Source organism: Oreochromis niloticus, linkage group LG20, assembly GCF_001858045.2.
Source record: "Oreochromis niloticus isolate F11D_XX linkage group LG20, O_niloticus_UMD_NMBU, whole genome shotgun sequence".
NCBI classification, from domain to species: Eukaryota; Metazoa; Chordata; class Actinopteri; order Cichliformes; family Cichlidae; genus Oreochromis; species Oreochromis niloticus.
The window spans coordinates 35,578,110-35,596,921 of record NC_031984.2 but is presented as its reverse complement, the minus strand read 5'-3'; the positions used below and the strand labels follow the sequence as shown (position 1 = coordinate 35,596,921).

General features: G+C 40.8%; 1 protein-coding gene across 1 annotated transcript in view; it reads left to right on the top strand.

Annotated features, from left to right (window-relative positions):
• The window catches only part of clcn6 (chloride channel 6), a 28,781-nt gene that overhangs the window by 643 nt on the left and 9,326 nt on the right, over nucleotides 1–18,812 (top strand). Inside the window, exons 2-15 of the mRNA XM_003454267.5 lie at nucleotides 728–784; nucleotides 957–1,022; nucleotides 1,972–2,037; nucleotides 2,113–2,179; nucleotides 3,142–3,248; nucleotides 3,813–3,939; nucleotides 4,411–4,478; nucleotides 4,650–4,708; nucleotides 7,278–7,410; nucleotides 9,643–9,756; nucleotides 14,091–14,257; nucleotides 15,653–15,761; nucleotides 17,841–17,970; nucleotides 18,425–18,578. Of these exons, the coding sequence (XP_003454315.1) occupies nucleotides 728–784; nucleotides 957–1,022; nucleotides 1,972–2,037; nucleotides 2,113–2,179; nucleotides 3,142–3,248; nucleotides 3,813–3,939; nucleotides 4,411–4,478; nucleotides 4,650–4,708; nucleotides 7,278–7,410; nucleotides 9,643–9,756; nucleotides 14,091–14,257; nucleotides 15,653–15,761; nucleotides 17,841–17,970; nucleotides 18,425–18,578 (1,424 nt within the window). The remainder of the gene's footprint in view (nucleotides 1–727; nucleotides 785–956; nucleotides 1,023–1,971; nucleotides 2,038–2,112; nucleotides 2,180–3,141; nucleotides 3,249–3,812; nucleotides 3,940–4,410; nucleotides 4,479–4,649; nucleotides 4,709–7,277; nucleotides 7,411–9,642; nucleotides 9,757–14,090; nucleotides 14,258–15,652; nucleotides 15,762–17,840; nucleotides 17,971–18,424; nucleotides 18,579–18,812) is intronic.

The window sequence follows — 18,812 nt, the reverse complement described above, 5'->3', positions numbered from 1 at the left end:
CTTTATTTGCGTTAGTTAAACATCTTACCTGGAGTTTGTGCATTTATTTAAACGCTGCTCTAAAGTAATGCTGTGTAATTCTAACGGGAGCGCTTCACATGAAAGCTCTGAAACTCTAAACTGGATACATTTAAAAAGTAAAGGTTACTAATCGCTGTAGTTTGTAAATGGAATTTACTCTGCTGTGGTTAGGAGGCCTACTGTGGAGACAATTACCTTCCAGTTGTAACTGTTCTAGTTCCACAGTGTAAATCAGATTTAGATCAGATTACAACCAAATATAACAACTTTTATAGATTTTCTGTATTGACAGCCTAATATATGAAAATTTCAGCAACAGTGGCGCTTATGTCTTCATTTTGTGGTTTCAGTGAGGCACAGCTTCACGTGTTGCACATATAAAACATATTCCATATCTAAGAATCTGTGAACAAACTGTTGCTTCTCGCTGGTTTTAAACCAAGCAGCACTTCCTACAGGACCTAAGTGTGTCCAGTGTTGGATGCTTTGGATGGTGGTGCAGGAGTCGAGTGCTAATTCCACACTCGTGTCTTTGTTTATTTCCTAGTTATTATTTTTTTTCCAACATGCAGGCACACACATTTAGCTGAAGTTTTAGTAAGAAACTTAATTTGTGGCCAATTATTCTTGTGTGTATATGTACATGCATACACACACATAATTCTTATTGTTATTTGTTTGTTTGTGTGTTTGTTTGTTCCCTAAGACAATCCTTGGGGAAATCCCAGACGAGGAACAGATTCTACCCAGGAAAGACTATGAGGTGCGACTGTGAAGCATGTTGGAGAAATGCTTCAAAGAGATATTATTTTATGTTTAGAGTGATCACGGTGGGCTGCCTGGACCAGAAATGCCAGAGCAGATATTTTTTTTCAGTACTGGACACAATCGATGTGCGAGGCAGGAAATAGTCTCACAGTGTTTTGTGTCCACAGAGCTTGGATTATGACCGCTGCATCAGTGAGCCTTATGTGGAGGTCCTGGAGGAGATGGACAACAAGGTAAGACAGGTTAAATGTGTCATTTGCTCCGATGTGGATGATGCCTGTGCAAAGGCTGTACCTTATCAAACCAGCAACGCTGTCACCAATGCATGTTTATTGTTTTACATCACATGATGAGACCACTGATAGTAGGACTTGTGGCAAGAGCTGATTTATTAAACTGGGTGTGATCTGTATTAAAGTAAATGTTCCACAAAGCTCTGCATTTTTAATCTTGATCAATGTTACTAATCAGCTTTTCATATTTGATTTGTTGAGTGCACAGAAACACACAGAAACCACTCTATTATAAACATTGAGCTAGCTCACATATTTAAATATTTATTTAAACAAATGTCGTTTTTAAAAGTGTTTCCTATTTAAAAGTTGTGAATGATTCATAATCAAATGAATCCATTTGTAGTACAGTAGATTAAGGAAACGTTTTCTATGCTGTGTTATATTAAAACAGGTCACGTGGGATCTGTCCACTTTTTTGGGGCAGATCTGCAAAATCCAAAGAAATATGACTGTAACAGCAATTTGAATCTAGAAGTCATGTGGATCATTGATGGGTTTAAACTTAGACAGCATCACGATCTTTTAGCCTCCATTTAATCAAAGTTTCTGTAACACGTGACGGTCACTGCAGTGATAATAACAGTGTTCCAGGAATTAGGAAACACAGCAGAGAACAGCAGCGGGGAGGAGGTCAGGGATGAAAGCAGCAGGGCAGTTAGGATACTGTCAGACGGTACTGCTACAGATGGACACAGGAACTTCATGTCAATGAAGACTCTGAAACATTACTGTGAATTATTTGTCAGCATCTACATTTCCATTTATCCAGTAACAGAGATATTGATGCGACTGCCCTGCAAACATTCTAGAGCTACGTCATTGTCATCGTCTCTTATATATTTTATGTTATATGTGAAATGATTTTTATTTTCTTGTCTGCCAACAGAAAGCCAAAAAATATGAGGCGGTGCATTGGATGATGGTGTTTGTGATCGGGGTCACAGTGGGCCTGGTAAGGTGCATTCTGGGTCTTCTTTTCGTTTTGCTGGATTTCAGCTGCTCAATAAGAAACGTTGCTCTCTTTCAGCTGGGCCTGTTTGTGGATTTTTTCGTACGCCTCTTCAACAAACTAAAGTTTACTGTGGTTGGTGATTGTATCCTTTAAGATGGCTCTGCACGTGGAGGACGGGCAGATACCAAAGCAGCTCAATATTGGGCAGAAATTCTGTGCCGTAGAACAGCGGTCCCCAACCCCCGGGCCACGGACCGGTCATTTGGCACCGGGCCGCGAGAGTCGAGGCTCGGGTGTGAAATGTATGGTTTTCAGGGTTTTTATTGTTAACTCGGTCTTTTCCCGTGTTGTTGTTGTGTGTCTTATTTTGAAAGAAATATTTACACGTTACCATAGCGACCAGAGAGTATTAAGGGGCAGAGAGGAGGATGCTACTCTCAGTGTTGTTGGTGCATTTCAGGAGGACGCTACTAATAAAGTTGCACAATTACACAGTGAATTCACGTTTATTATTATATTTACAAAATACCACAGTTTTTGTCTCGGTCGTATCGTTTTACTTTGTTGTATCTATCCGCCACACATTAATGGCCGGCCTGTGAAAATATTCACGGACATTAAACCGGTCTGTGGCACAAAAAAGGTTGGGGACCGCTGTATTAGAAGATCCTCACACAGAAAGAGAGCGTTTATAAATTTGAAATGAAGCAAACAAAGTGCAATTCATGTGCAGTGTTTAACAAAAATATTGCATTATTTCTTTAGAGATTGCTGACAGCTGGTACACATTTTCATCCCTTTTTTCTTTTCTGTTTGTTTGAACATTGTCCAGAGTTGGAGCAAACGAATGTCAGGTCTATCTTTTTACTCTAGAAAGGATTCAGGGTGCGTTCATGTGATGCAGATGCTGGTTCATCCTGATGCTCCATCTAAAGATCATATGAGGAGTTTCTTTGATGTCTTTCCATGATAGACTACGGAGGAGTGTTTGTGAGTCTTGTAGTCTATCAGAATGCTGACCAACTCTGAGAGCAGCAGTGTTATTGTGTGTAACTACACTTTGTTTGTTGATGGTGGTGATTCTACTTTAACTGAAGCCTCCAGCTATAGAGAAGTGCAGTGACAAAGGCTGTCTGTCTTTGTCCCTGCTGGAGCTCCTGGCGTTCAACATGACCTTTGTCTTCATTGCCAGTGTACTCGTCCTCATCGAGGTAAGCATCTCAACTGCAGCTGACAAACCTGAACGTGTTTATTTGATGTCTGCTTCAGGAAAGAACTCCTGCTTTAACAATTAAAGTGTGCAAATTCTGCAGTCCCTACATTTGAGACCTCTCTACCTGCATCTTTGTCTTTGCTGTTTTGCAAAATGTCAAAGTTTGAAAATGTGATGTTAACTGGTTGTAGCATGGTAAATGGACTGATTCTTATATAGCGCTTTTCTACTCTCACGGAGTACTCAAAGCGCTCTATACAACATGCCTCATTCACCCGATCACACCCATTCTCACAAGCACTTTATCTACATGTAGTGCTTACTAAGTACATTCACACACATTCATACTCCGATGGATGCATCGGAGAGCAAGTTGGGGTTAGTATCTTGCCCAAGGATACTTGACATGCAGACTGGGGGAGCCAGGGATCGAACCACCAACCTTCCGATCAGTAGGTGACCTGCTCTACCTCCTGAGCTACAGCCACCCTACGCATGTTGTTTCATTGTGATATGTTTGTGATACTAGACTACGCACTGACCTGCAGTATCATGTTTTCAGCCTGTGGCTGCAGGATCAGGGATTCCAGAAATCAAAAGTTACTTGAACGGAGTGAAGATTCCTGGAATTGTTCGACTCCGAACGTTTCTCTGCAAGGCTGCTGGAGTCCTGTTCAGTGTAGCTGGAGGTAAACTGGGTTTGACTTCCTGACATTTACTGTACCCAATAATAATATTATCAACAAGGCAAGGTGGACAAACGCATACAATCTCCTCCTCCTCCTCCCTGGTTACTGCTGTTGTTTCCTTCCTGGAGGGTAACATGTTTCACAGGGCAGACTCTGTGTAGAGTTTTCATGTTTTTGGGCTTGTTTCTGAAAGTTGTGTAAAATATGGACGTCACAGATGCCCTGCTGTATTCCCTGGGTGATACTTGTTAAGCATCTACTTGTGTAACCTGTAGACACCACAGGCAGTCCTGTACTCTGACAGCGAGCGCTTTATTGGAATATTTGATAGATTGAATCTTTATTTTGAACATGTTGGAAAAAGTACAACAACATAGCACTAAAAAGAGACAAACAAACAAAGCAAAACAAAATATTTTGTAAGTTGTGAAGGTCAAAATGCTGATGGACTGACTCTGTGTGCTCACTCAGGTCTCTTTGTGGGGAAGGAAGGTCCAATGATCCACAGTGGAGCCATCGTGGGAGCCGGCCTTCCTCAAGTACCCCAAAGCTTATTCTAGTTTGCTTAGTTCTAGTTGTTGTTGCTGTTTTGTGGAACATTTTGGACACTAAAACGTAGCACTGGTGTTATTCTTGTGATTTTTCTGGTCTTACTAACCAGTCAGTGTATTTCATGCTTGTGGATATCAGACCTTTTCTCTCTCCATCAGTTTCAGAGCATTACTTTCAGGAAGATCAAATTTGACTTTCCCTACTTCCGCAGCGACAGGTATGTGACAGTAACAAACTAAAGTTGGAATATGGTGTAAATGTAAATAAAAACACTGTGGCAAAAGCACCTTTAGTTCTCAGTGCTGTGTGATGCACAGCAGACCCTGATATCCTGAAAACCTCAGGGACCTGCTGGGGATCCACGGGTGTAAATCTTTACTGATCTGTGCTGCACGACTGCCCAAAGTTAGATAGACTCTTAAACTGGACCCTGACGCTGACTGGGAGCCAGTATAACTGCTTTTGCAAGGATGTGACATAAGTGAACTTACAAGCCTCGTAAATGAAGAACTTGCAGATTGTGGTCTGTGGCTCAGCTGCAGGAGGCGTGGAGCAGTGGGGTCAGAGGGCATCGTCACAGGAGGCTGGCCAACACAACTTCATTCAAGGAGAGTCTGTTGAGGAAAGAAAACAGGGAATTACAATAATCTGGATAAGATGAAACACAGGAATGATTTCTAATACAGAGCGTGGTGTGAATTCACAGCTGCGCTCTTGTCCTCCTTACTAATCCTCTGCACTTCCTGATTTACTGAATTTGCTCCATCTGTCCTCTCTCTTCATTCCTGAGCCCCTCACAGCACTCCTACCATCTTCTCAACACACTCTCTTCACTTGTTAGCAGATTTCAGTTGTTATTGTTAACCACCCTAACTTGCTGCTCATCCTTTCCTTTCTAGCTCATTTTCTCTTTGTCGCCAATCAGTACAGGTCCTTTTGTCCTTCGTTATCGTCCAGCCTCACATCCACATCCTAACCTCGCCCGTGCTCCCGGCTGCTAGCCCACATTTTCTTTGAATACTTCCTCATCTTTCTCTTCTGACTTCTTCACTCACCTCTTTTCACTCTGTGTGTGTGTATGAACCACTTTGCATGTCATCATTACTTATTACTAAGCTTTAACTCTTTTCCTGCTCCTCATCTTCTGCCCAGTCTCCTTCCCTTCACCCCCAACCGGTCGCTGCCCCTCCCTGAGTCTGGTTCTGCTGGAGGTTTCTTCCTGTTAAAAAGTAAAAACTTAACAGGAGGCCAAGTGCTTGCTCATAGGGGGTCTTCTGATTGTTGGGGTATTATTCCATTCAATTCAATTCAATTTTATTTATATAGCGCTAAATCATAACAGCAGTCGCCTCAAGGCGCTTTATATTGTACAGTAGATCGCACAATAATAGATACAGAGAAAAACCCAACAATCATATGACCCCCTATGAGCAAGCACTTTGGCGACAGTGGGAAGGAAAAACTCTCTTTTAACAGGAAGAAACCTCCGGCAGAACCAGGCTCAGGGAGGGGCGGGGCCATCTGCTGCGACCGGTTGGGGTGAGAGAAGGAAGACAGGATAAAGACATGCTGTGGAAGAGAGACAGAGATTAATAACAGATATGATTCAATGCAGAGAGGTCTATTAACACATAGTGAGTGAATTAGAAACACCCAGTGCATCATGGGAATCCCCGGCAGCCTACACCTACTGCAGCATAACTAAGGGAGGATTCAGGGTCACCTGGTCCAGCCCTAACTATATGCTTTAGCAAAAAGGAAAGTTTGAAGCCTAATCTTGAAAGTAGAGATAGTGTCTGTCTCCTGAATCCAAACTGGAAGCTGGTTCCACAGAAGAGGGGCCTGAAAACTGAAGGCTCTGCCTCCCATTCTACTTTTAAATACTCTAGGAACAACAAGTAGGCCTGCAGTGTGAGAGCGAAGTGCTCTAATAGGGTGATATGGTACTACAAGGTCATTAAGATAAGATGGGGCCTGATTATTTAAGACCTTGTATGTGAGGAGCAGGATTTTGAATTCTGGATTTAACAGGAAGCCAATGAAGGGAAGCCAAAACAGGAGAAATCTGCTCTCTCTTTCTAGTCCCTGTCAGGACTCTTGCTGCAGCATTTTGGATCAGCTGAAGGCTTTTCAGGGAGTTTTTAGGACATCCTGATAATAAAGAATTACAGTAGTCCAGCCTGGAAGTAATAAATGCATGAACTAGTTTTTCAGCGTCACTCTGAGACAGGATATTTCTAACTTTAGAGATGTTGCACAAATGGAAGAAAGCAGTCTTACATATTTGTTTAATATGTGCATTGAAGGACATGTCCTGGTCAAAAATGACTCCAAGGTTCCTCACAGTGTTACTGGAGGCCAAGGTAATGCAGTATAGTGTCGTTACTGTACATTATAAAATGCCTTGAAGCAACTGTTTTGGTGATTTGGCACTAAATGAAACAGCATTCAAAACCACCCTCCACCTAATTTCCAGCTTCAGACTCATGATCCTGTATGACACTGTCTTCACCTCCACAACATTATTCATGTGTCCTCTCTTAAAGATGATCTCTACTCTGGTACAACAGAGTCTCTCCATTATATCAACCAGCTCTCTCTCTCTTTATTATTCAAAGTCTATTTTTAGTTGTTCAAAGAGTTTGAATAATCCCCAAAGCACCGAATTTTGTTTTAATTTGTAGATTACACAATGTTCCAACTTTTTTGGCACAAACACTGTTATTGCCTCCTAGCAGTATAAATACTGTGACATGTGACTGACAGTTTTCTTACCTGTTCTTCAGGGACAAGCGAGACTTTGTGTCAGCTGGTGCTGCTGCTGGAGTAGCTGCTGCCTTTGGTGCTCCAATCGGTGGCACCCTCTTCAGTCTGGAGGAGGGCTCATCATTCTGGAACCAAGCCCTCACATGGAAAGTGGTAGGTCACCCTATACCAGGGGTCAGCAACCTTTTACACCCAAAGAGCCACTTGGACCCGGTTTCCACGCAAAAGAAAACACTGGGAGCCACAAATACTTTTTGACATCTAAAATGAAGATAACACTGTATATATTGTTTTTTATCTTTATGCTTTGTGTGAACATCTAAAGTAAGTAAGTAAAGTTTTCACAGACAGGCAGTCACAAAGTGCTGTACACAAATATTAAAATAAACAATACAATCAATAGACATTATACACAATGTAAAAGATCAAATGTAAATAGTGTAAAGAATATAAAATACGTAGATCAACAAAAGGCTTGTTTGAACAGAAAAGTTTTTCACTGCTTTTTAAAAGAATCCACAGAGAAACTAAAGTGTGCTGCGTATGTAATCCATGAAGTGCTACAGAGAAAATTACATTTTATTTAATTTAAACTCTTAAAGAAATATAACAAAAGGAAAGACACTGACAGGGGATTTCTTTAAATCGCCCTGCCGTTCTTTGTTCAGCTGAGACACCTGAGTTAGAAAACACACAAACACTGCAGATTTTCTTTAACTCGCGAGGGCAGCCATGAAACACAGGATCTGCGTCTCATCTCTGTCTGCGTTTTTTTTATTTATACTTTTCTGTGTGTCTGTATGTGTGTGTGTGTGTGTGTGTGTGTGTGTGTGTTGACAGACACCCAGCTGAACTAAAATGATCCATGTAGCAAACAAAAACTGTTATGAGCCGCCACCCTGATATCGCCTTTGGGCTGTTGGAACCTTGACCTGACTTTTAAAAAGTAATTGGAAAAAAAGCTCTATGCTGCTGAAAAAAAAAAAAAAGATATTTGCAAAATTCTGCCTAAATATCTATTTTACCTTGTTAATGTGTGTGGCGGGGCGTGGTCTGCAGTGCTGCCGCAGGGGAGTCGGACGCACCTGAGCGGCACCCGCAATCGCGCCTCGCCGCCTTAAAGTCTGTGCTCTCTCTGCTGTTGTGTTGTCGGGCTGTGAGCTGAAAAGCTACAGCCGGCTGTATGCGTACAGCAACCGTGTGTGAAAAGGGGTCAATAAAGAGATGCTGAAAAGCGTGTCCATGCAAACATCGTCGGGTCTGCCGTGATTTGTTTACAATGAGACTTCTGGTCCCGAACCTCTGCGCACAGCGTCTGCAAATCAGGGCTTTCCTCTTTACGCAGGACTGTAAGCTGTCATCTGTGAGGCGTGAGCGTGTTTGTTTTTAACATAGTTCACGGTGGAGAACAGCTGCCGACATAATGTGGATCCAAAGATCCATAATTGGCCTACCTGGGGCTGAAAGTCTCGATAAATGCACGGCGTTTTGGCGGGTACACCGGCTTCCGCGAGTGTGACGCTTATTTTGAGCGATGAAAAAAATAATAAGATATAATTTTATTTTTATATCTCAAAATCACAATAATTTTCCAATGTAGAACTACAAGTTAAAAAAAAGAACTAAACACAAATAAAATACACTTCAGCGAAATACTTCTTCTATTTTCCCAAACCACGCGGAGCCGCAAAATAAGGACTAAAGAGCCGCATGCAGCTCCAGAGCCGCGGGTTGCCGACCCCTGCCCTATACAGTTATGTCACCACAATTTCTTTGACAAAGATGCACTGATATCTCTTTGGATATCATATTTAGGAGTTACAGTGAAAAGCTATAAAATAAAAATTCATTTTATTCTTCTATTTCTATTTTACCAACTTCATTTGCCATCAAATAACAAGATAACAAGCCTCACTTGCTCGTCAGTCAATTGTAAAATTGAACTCTGAAAATGTGCAAAAACGTCTTTAAACCTAAATAGTTGATGGTTTTGAGCTAAAGAACACAACACAACAGATTAACGTTTGCTTTGGATCAGAAGTACACCAAGAGGATAAAAGTACATGAAATTTGATCCTGTCAGTTTTTCATTTGCAACAATAATCTATCTTCTTCAGTCTGCCCCAGGGCAGCTGTGGCTACAACCGTAGCTTGCCTCCACCAGTGTGTGAATGTGAGCGTGAATGAATAATGTCATTGTAAAGCGCTTTGGGTGCCTTGAAAAGCGCTATATAAAATCCAATGCATTATTATTATTATTATTCTTTATAGATGTAGCCAGGTAGACCAGGACACAGTGCAGCATCCAATCTCTCTGTTGTACACTGACCTTTACTGACCAATGAGTGTGATTAACCCCTTTCCCTTGTCTTTCTAATGTTTTAGCTCTTCTGTTCCATGTCGGCCACTTTTACTCTCAACTTCTTCCGTTCGGGAATCAACTTCAGCAAGTGGGGCTCCTTCCAGCTGCCTGGCCTCCTGAACTTTGGAGAGTTCAAGGTTAAGAGTTTCTCATCTTGTTATTCCATAGTCGCATATAGTATTTTATTTAACCATATGTTTCAAGTAGATTCTGGAATAACAGACTTTAAGTCTACAAAGAGACTAATTGTGGGAGCACTTGATTTGATTTGATTTTGAGGACTGCTCCAAAAGAAACATGCCAACCCTGTGGGTAGGGAAACTCTTCTTGTCACCAAGTGCTGTTCACAGGGGCTCATCTGATTGTTGGATTGTAGGGCTTTACCTTACAGCATAAAGTGCCTTCAGGCACCTGTTTTTGTCAGTAGGTGATATATGAATAAAACTGACACAAATTATTTTAAAACCAACTGAATCTCTATTAATCTGTTCTGACATGTTTACATATGGATTTTAAAAAACAGGCTGTGAGGTCACCATTAGCCCGAATGTTCCACATTCTCACCTCATATCTGCTCCTCACATCATCGTTACTGCCTCTTCCTGATATATCTCTTGCAACTGACCCAGTTTATACCCGCTGTGCAGAGCTTTGCAGTACTCGATAACAAAGTTGATGTTGAATTGATGTTACAGCCGCTGACATGACTAAAGATCTGCAGGTCATGCACCACTCAATTTATGTAACCTGGCAGCCGGGTTGAAGACACAAATAGAGCAGGGCGATATGGGCAAAAATATTTATCACGATATATATTTGAAAATTTGCAATAACGATATAACTGACGATATAACTGATGAGAGACAAAATACAACTCCACAACTTTACTAACGCAAAAAACCCCATCCATTTATTTTCACTTAAACAAGCAGCTGTTTTTTATATGCATTAAAGCTATATAAACATTTAACAGTGCAAATGCAAATTCCTTGCTGAAAGTTTAACCAAAAGGCATTTCCAGTAGAAATGGGCTGACATATCCTGAGCATAACCATGTATAATATCCACTGAAGTTAAAAAGAGGTGCTTTGCAACATTAAACTGCAGTGTGCCAAATAAAAAAGTCAAATACGTATTTTTGGGACCATAAGGTGCACAGAATCCCGTGCATTAAGCAAAACAAAGCAGTCAGATAAATCAAACTTTACTCAACTCATTCTTCTTGCTTCCTCCACTTCTGTACCATTGATTCATTAATGCTGTTATTCTATCACGGCTGCTCTATTCCCATGTTGTTGCAGTATATTAATGACTAACCTCGTATTGTGGATGGATTATCTCAGTTGTTCTCCTGACTGAAGTTTGGTCCGTTTACAGCATCCTGCCATGCGATTGCATTTGTCCCTAACCATCGGGAACCCTCACGTTAACTTTTATCCAGTGGAAAAGTGTTAGCCTTCATCTTCTTCTTCTTCTTCTTCTTCTTCTTAAATGTTATCGGCGGTTGGCAAACAACTGATTGGTGCATTACCGCCACCACTAGTATGGAGTGTGGACTGGAATGACGCCGCCCCCCAAAAAACAAACAAAAAACAAACAAACAAAAAAAACTCAAATGCTTTCAAACACTCTTCCCGCTTTAAAAAACTGAAATAACGCCTGGTAACTTTTACTTCCAGAATCCTTTTGCAATAGGTCAACCAGATCAGTTTCATTTTCATAGTAATGAGGTTTTGGTTCAATTGTCTCCTCTCCACCTGATATTTCTGACAGTGCAATATCACATGCTCTATAGTTTCCTTTTCTCAACAGAAGGCACATTTCCCCGTATTATGTTTCCCAATCAAGAATAGTGTTGCATTCAACCCAGTATGACCAAATCTCAATCTCGATATGACCACCTCCTCTCTCCTGCTCCTTCCAGTGGTCCTCATTTCTCCCACCCCCCTTTGTATTGTATACAACCACCGTCCTCTCCTTTCCTCCTCCCACTGCTTTTGCCATCTACTCCTCATTTCTTGCCGTATGATACTCTTTATTTTAGCTTGACCAAAACTAAACTAAGCAATGATGCTCTAGAGTCTGAACAAATGATAGCTTTTAATGGCCTCATATCTTCCACCCACTGAACAGCCAATAGAATTGCAAGCAGTTCTCCAGTGAATACTGACAGTCTACCAGTGATCCTTTTTCCTATTTTAACCATGAACTCCGGGACCACAACTGCTACATCAATTTGACTGGCTGAATTATTTGATGCATCTGTATATAATAGAACATAACCATAAAACTGGTCAATGTAAGCCTGCACAGTATAGGAGTTTAACATACAGTGGCTTGCAAAAGTATTCGGCCCCCTTGAACTTTCCCACATTTTGTCACATTACAGCCACAAACATGAATCAATGTTATTGGAATTCCAGGTGAAAGACCAATACAAAGTGGTGTACACGTGAGAAGTGGAACCAAAATCATACATGATTCCAAACATTTTTTACAAATAAATAACTGCAAAGTGGGGTGTGCGTAATTATTCAGCTCCCTGAGTCAATACTTTGTAGAACCACCTTTTGCTGCAGTTCCAGCTGCCAGTCTTTTAGGGTATGTCTCTACCAGCTTTGCACATCTACAGACTGAAATCCTTGCCCATTCTTCTTTGCAAAACAGCTCCAGCTCAGTCAGATTAGATGGACAGCGTTTGTGAACAGCAGTTTTCAGATCTTGCCACAGATTCTCGATTGGCCCATCCTTATTCTTCTTATCCAGTAGAGTGAAATTTACTATGGCTTCAGGAAGTATCCATGGATGTATTGCCGGTAACGAAACTCTTTGACAAATGTCTAACTGATCCAGTTTAAATTCTCTTGCTCTTCCACCCACAATCCACCCAAAGCTCTTTGATTCCTGTCTTTCTTTCTCCCAGCAAGGGTTGAGAACTGCTTGTGTTGGGTGATCCTCTCCATGGCCCTGAAGATTTGCCCAATAATTAAGTATAAGCTGTGTTCTTCTCAGTCCTAGTGGCATCTCCCCCATCTCCACCTGCAAAGCTGCAGTAGGAGTTGTGTTAAAAGCACCTGTACAGAGTCTTAGTGCCTGATGTTGAATAATGTCTAACTTAACCAGAGTTGTGTCTGCAGCTGAACAGTATGCTACACACCCTTAATCTAACACAGATCTGACCAACCCCACGTATATGGCTCTCAAGGACTTCCTGTCTGCTCCCCACTCCCTCCCAACCAAACACCTCAATATATTTAATACTTTTTTGCATTTATCCACCATTTTCTGAATATGAACACCCCATGTCAGCCTGTCCCTCTCTTCCATATTGCCCCATCATCAGCAAAAAGCGAACACCCCAATCCACCCTCTATGTCATCAAACACATCATTTATCATTAAAGAAAACAACAAAGGGCTCACTATGCTCCCTTGAGGTGTACCGTTTTCTACCAAAAACCTTTCAGAATAAACCTCCCCAATCCTCACTTGAATTTGTCTTCCCTTTAAAAAATCCATTATCCACCTGTACATCCGTCCCGTAATACCCAATTTACAGATTTGAATTAGTAGGCCTTCTCTCCACATCATACCATAGGCTTTCTCTATATCAAAAAACACTGCAACTACACTTTCTTTGTTTATTTGCGCTTTTCTAACTTCATGTTCCAAACACAATACTGGATTCATGGTAGTCCTCCCTCTTCTAAACCCACTTTGATGTTTAGAGATAAATCCTCTAGTTTCTAAATAGTACGTTAACCTTTCATGTATCATATGCTCCATTACTTTACAAATATGTGATGTCAAAGATATAGATGTTCAGATATTCACATATTCTACAGAGGGAGATGTTGCAACAGTTTGAAAAAATGAGACTTTGTGGAAAAACCTTGTAAAAAAGCCTTGGTGATTCGTTTGCTTCCAGTTTAGACATTTCCTCCTGTACCCACGCTGGTGTGGAGGTTTTATCCGAGTGGCAAAATCTGTCATTCGGGAGAATACAGTGGCTAACTGCGCTGTAATGACAAGCAGATGTTATGGCTGTATCATGATGTTACAGACAACACACAAAGCGACCAGTGGGAGGGGTTATATTGGCGCCTTAACTCCACTGCAGACACCTCAACTCCTGCCTGACAGCTGCATTTCTCCACACATATCTGCAGTGTTGGAGTCATTTTACATTTAAAATTTTCTCTAGTGTTTTTGCACTTTGAAAACAGCTCATGGATGTCTCCGCATCTGCTGTTGAAACTTGTTCCATCTTCTGTCACATCACTTGTCGCATAATTTTTCAAAGCCTCGAGAATTTATATTTGCTGCCACTATTTGCACAACCCTTCCTACAGACTTGATGCTAACCTCCTGTTCAAATCATCCAAATATCAGACCCCAAATTATTATCACTGATATCAGCCTGATGTAAATATTGTGAAATGATGTATGGTTTTGTTCCTGTTGCTGACCAGTGTCCAGATGGAGACAAGAACTGCCACCTGTGGACAGCTGTGGATCTTGCCTTCTTTGTCCTGATGGGGGTGGTGGGCGGCCTTCTGGGGGCGCTCTTTAACTGCATGAACAAGTACCTGGCCAAGTATCGCATAAGACACATTCATCCTAAGGCCAAGTTTATCAGGTGAACTGTTTGACGATCTTTGATGTCATCTGTGCTTTTCATATTAATCAGACAGTGACGCTAGGAGCCGAGCAGTTTGGTGAAAGACAAACACAAACTGGAGTGAAAGGTTTTCAAAGTCATCTACTGATAAATGTGTGAACAGCATCTATGATTCAGTTTAATTTATACAGCGCCAAATCACAACAACAGTTGCATCAAGGTGCTTTATATTGTAAGGTAGACCCTACAATATTATTGTGCAAATGAACTTGCAGACCTGATGAGTGTGAGTTATCTCAGAGCCAAGCTTATGTTCACAGTTGGAACAAACATAACAGGGAACATTCAGACCAGGACAAACGTTAGAAAGGCAAAGGCTTTATTACAAACAATTCCTCAGTAAATTCCTGAAATCTGTGTATAACAAGCTGCTAGATGTGTGGTTGGTCAACACCCAGAATATTATTAATGACCTGAACGTTCCTGTGTTACGTCATAGCTTAAATAAGCATACCACTGTCATTTTGTTACATGCGGTATAATAAAGCTGCATGCAAAGGAATGGAAGAAATCTCACATACTGGCATCTGTAGAGAAACAATCAACGAAGCCTAAAATGGGCCATAGAGCCTGCACGGTTTCTCTCCAGGTATTCCAGTTATCTCTCACAGTCCATGCAGCGTGTGTAATAGGTTCATTGTTCAGTCTAAATGGACTGTGCATGTGAGGTTAATGAAGTGGATCGAATAAAACTCTGTATGAATATATGATTAGATGTATAATGTACAATATAATATATCCTCTAATGCACTTGGTCACATGGTCAGTAAGACTAGAAAAGTGCTTTATAAATACCAGTACAATGATCTCCATGGTAACGTATACAAAAGTCGTGGAAAGTCACAAACCTCTGTGTTCACTATGGAAAGTAACTGAGTTGTGTTGAGAAACTCCTTCTGGTGATCCGTGTTATGTATCAGGACCAGGAACATGCAGAACACGTCCGTAAACGTTTGGACCAAAGATTTCAGTGTTGTTTCGCTGCCACAGTGGATTTTGACACTGCCCTCAAAGCTGTGACACATCCACATTTTCCACTGGCAAATACATTTCTGCTCTCAGTAGAAGCTGTCGCAGATATGTCAGACTCCATTACAAACAGCACTGTTAGTAATGAGCTCCCGTCCTAGTTTTCTATCATTTATTTAAACAGATTCTTCCCTAAAATCTGCGCACTGAGAGAAAGATGATATATTCTGCTGAATAAATTAACGAGGCACTCGTTTTAATTGATAATTTTACAATAAGTTACTTTAATTGTCACTGTTTCTTTTTATAAAGGTGCAAACTGTCGTTAAATATGTGCCTAACTTTGTATCCAGAAGGTAATAAACGATTGTTCTAATGTTCCAGAGTTTTAGAGAGTCTGTTGGTTACCATGGTGACAACAATCGTGATTTTTGCGGCTTCCATGCTGGGTGAATGTCGTGACCTGTCCACTCCCACAGCTCACAACACCACGGTAAGGATTTTATTCATCTTTGCATTACTGAACAAAAACACCACAGGTCTGTTTTCACTGGTCCAAACTTTAAACGTTTATTATGATTACTGTTATATTTTAGCTTCAAATACTCTTTAAGATATATTTGTGTGAAAAACGATCGGTCACCCACTTTCAGGCCGTTTTTTCCTCAGATTGAAATCTGTCACACTGTTTGAATGTGAATAATTCAAAAACTATTAACAACAAAAGCCTGAAATTTTCACGAGTCTTTCTTACCATTAAAATGAACCAGGATCTGTAATCTGGGGCCGATGTATCAAAAAGACACTGGCTAATTAAAATATGGAAACTAATTCAAGCTGTCTGGCAAAGTTAGCATTAAACTACATGCCAGTTTTTATTTAATATTTCACTGACAACGTCTTAATGGTACATGGTTAAATTTACTTTACATTTCAATGTTCTTGCTGGATTGAGCTAATATGAAAAGTTGTACCACAAAAACAAAAATAAAAGACTGTCCTGTTCAAACAGAGCAGGATTCTGGAGTTTCCAGATGGTTCGCTAACAGAAAATACTTTGGGTCAATATGTTTTCCTTTTTCATTCCATCTCTAATCATCAAATTTTCAGAATATTTTCTGCTTAACCATCTTTGATTTACTTAAATATTTATGAACATCTGTTGTCTACCATCTTCAATTCATTGGCCAACATGGTAAATGGACTGCTTCTTATAGCACTGGTCTACTCTACTGGAGCATGTAAGTGCTTTCTATCTAAAATTCTCACACATTCATCAGAGAGTATCTTGGCCCAGGATATTTGGCATGCAGACTGGGAGCAGCCAGGGATCAAACCTCTGATTAGCAGATGACCTGCTCTACCTCCTGAGCTGACGCCACCCCCAGCAGGGCTGCTTGCTGTTGGCTGGAGAGAAACCTCAGCCAAATTCTAAACCATCAGACGGCCTCTTTAGCTTTAGACTGAGACTCACAAACGGATTTGGGCATCAAGAGAAGTTCCCAGACCACATGACACCAACCTCATTGAGGCCAGATATGGTACTTACATCTGTTTCTTCCCAAGAGGCCCTTGTAGTTAAGCTTACAGTTCCCTGTGAGGATCGTGTTGGAAGAAGCAAACGAATGCAAAAAGCCAAAGTTTTTTTCAAAGCCGGTGGAGAGGCTGAGAACATACTATGAGTCCATAGAAGCTGAGGTTTTCCTGCCTGGTCCCTGTGTACGACCCGCACCTTTCTTGAACTACTAGTGTTTTTACCATAAAAATAAATGAGGATCTGTAATTTGGCACAGATGCATCACAAAATACGAGTATTGGCCCGCTAAAATATGGAAATTATTTCAAGCTGTCTGCTAAAGACCCATACAGTATTAAATGTCACATTTTAATCAGTGATGATGTCTGAACGATATATAGCATATTTCCCCAAAATGCAAAAGAAAATGTTACCATTAAATTAACATGAACCATATCTTGAAAAGTATTTCATACATACATTATATGTTTAAACTTTAAATCATACAAGTTTTATACAAATCAGGTGGTCAAGCAGAACATCTCCTAAAAATGTGCTGATTTATGATGGAATGATATATTAAAAATGACAACACTGCATTTAATCTGTTATTAGACTCAATTGGCTTCTCTCAAAATGTAAAAGAACCCACCCACCACTTTAATCACACTCTAGATCTTGTTTTAACATATGGCATAGAAACTGAACATTTAACAGTGTTTCCTGAAAACCCTCTGCTGTCTGATCATTTCCTGATAACATTTACATTTACAATAATTGATTACACAGCAGTGGAGAGTAGACTTTATCACAGTAGATGTCTTTCTGAAAGTGCTGTAACTAACTTTAAGAATATAATCCACCCACTGTTATCATCTTCAATGCCCTGTACCAACATAGAGCAGAGCAGCTATCTGAACGCTACTCCAACAGAGGTCGATTATCTTGTTAATAATTTTACCTCCTCACTACGTACGACTCTGGATACTGTAGCTCCTGTGAAAAATAGAGCCTCACTATATGACCGTGTTAACCTGTGAGGTGTGTTTTTTTTAGCTGGCTGGCAGTGAGGACATCAACTCAACCATTCGACAGTTCTTCTGCTCAAACAAGACCTACAATGACATGGCAACACTGTTCTTCAACCCACAGGAGGCAGCCATCCACCAGCTCTTCCATCAGGATGGTTAGATGAGTTCACACATGATTCATGCCATGCATTACTCACATAGCCCGTACAGTGAAGTGACATTTGAGGCCATTTTTCAAAAATCAAGTTCATTTCTACCAATAAACAAACTATTATATGGAGTTGTAGTTTTCCATTCACTCTGCTAACTGAGGCTTCTGAGATCAGACTGGAATCAATCTTCATTTTGTTTTGATCTTTATACAGTCGCTGGTTAAATGTGCCCACTAATATTTCCTAAATCCTACAGACCACGTCTTTACGTTCTCCAGCACCGCAACAATGCAGTTTGAAAAAAATCTGTTTTATTTTGTGGTGTATGTACACTTTGAATGAATTAAATATGTGTTGTCTTTAGTGTTGCTTAGCCTTCCATGAGTCAGTGTCGTAATCTCTTGTCTCTTTAGTAAAACGAACCTATTTAATACTTGTTTCTAACTCTCCCCCTCAGGTACCTTCAGCCCTGTGACTCTGTCAGTGTTCTTCTTCTTATACTTCCTGCTGGCCTGTTGGACATATGGTGTGTCTGTCCCCAGTGGCCTTTTTGTCCCATCACTGCTGTGTGGGGCAGCTTTTGGACGTCTGGTTGCCAATGTCCTCAAAGTGTAAGAACTAATTAGAATGCTCTTTCTTGCTTTTTGTGCTGTCACAGCCTCATGTTGAGCTGAACTGAGAGCACTGAGAGCACAGGTTTGATATTTAGATATCAAACCGCCAACCTTCCAGTTAGTTAATGACCCTCACCGTTTTACCTACACTTTATATTACACCCCACCCTAGAACAGCCAGGGAATACCATAGAAGTAACTCCTCTGTTCCTCTCTCCCAGTGCTGCGGCA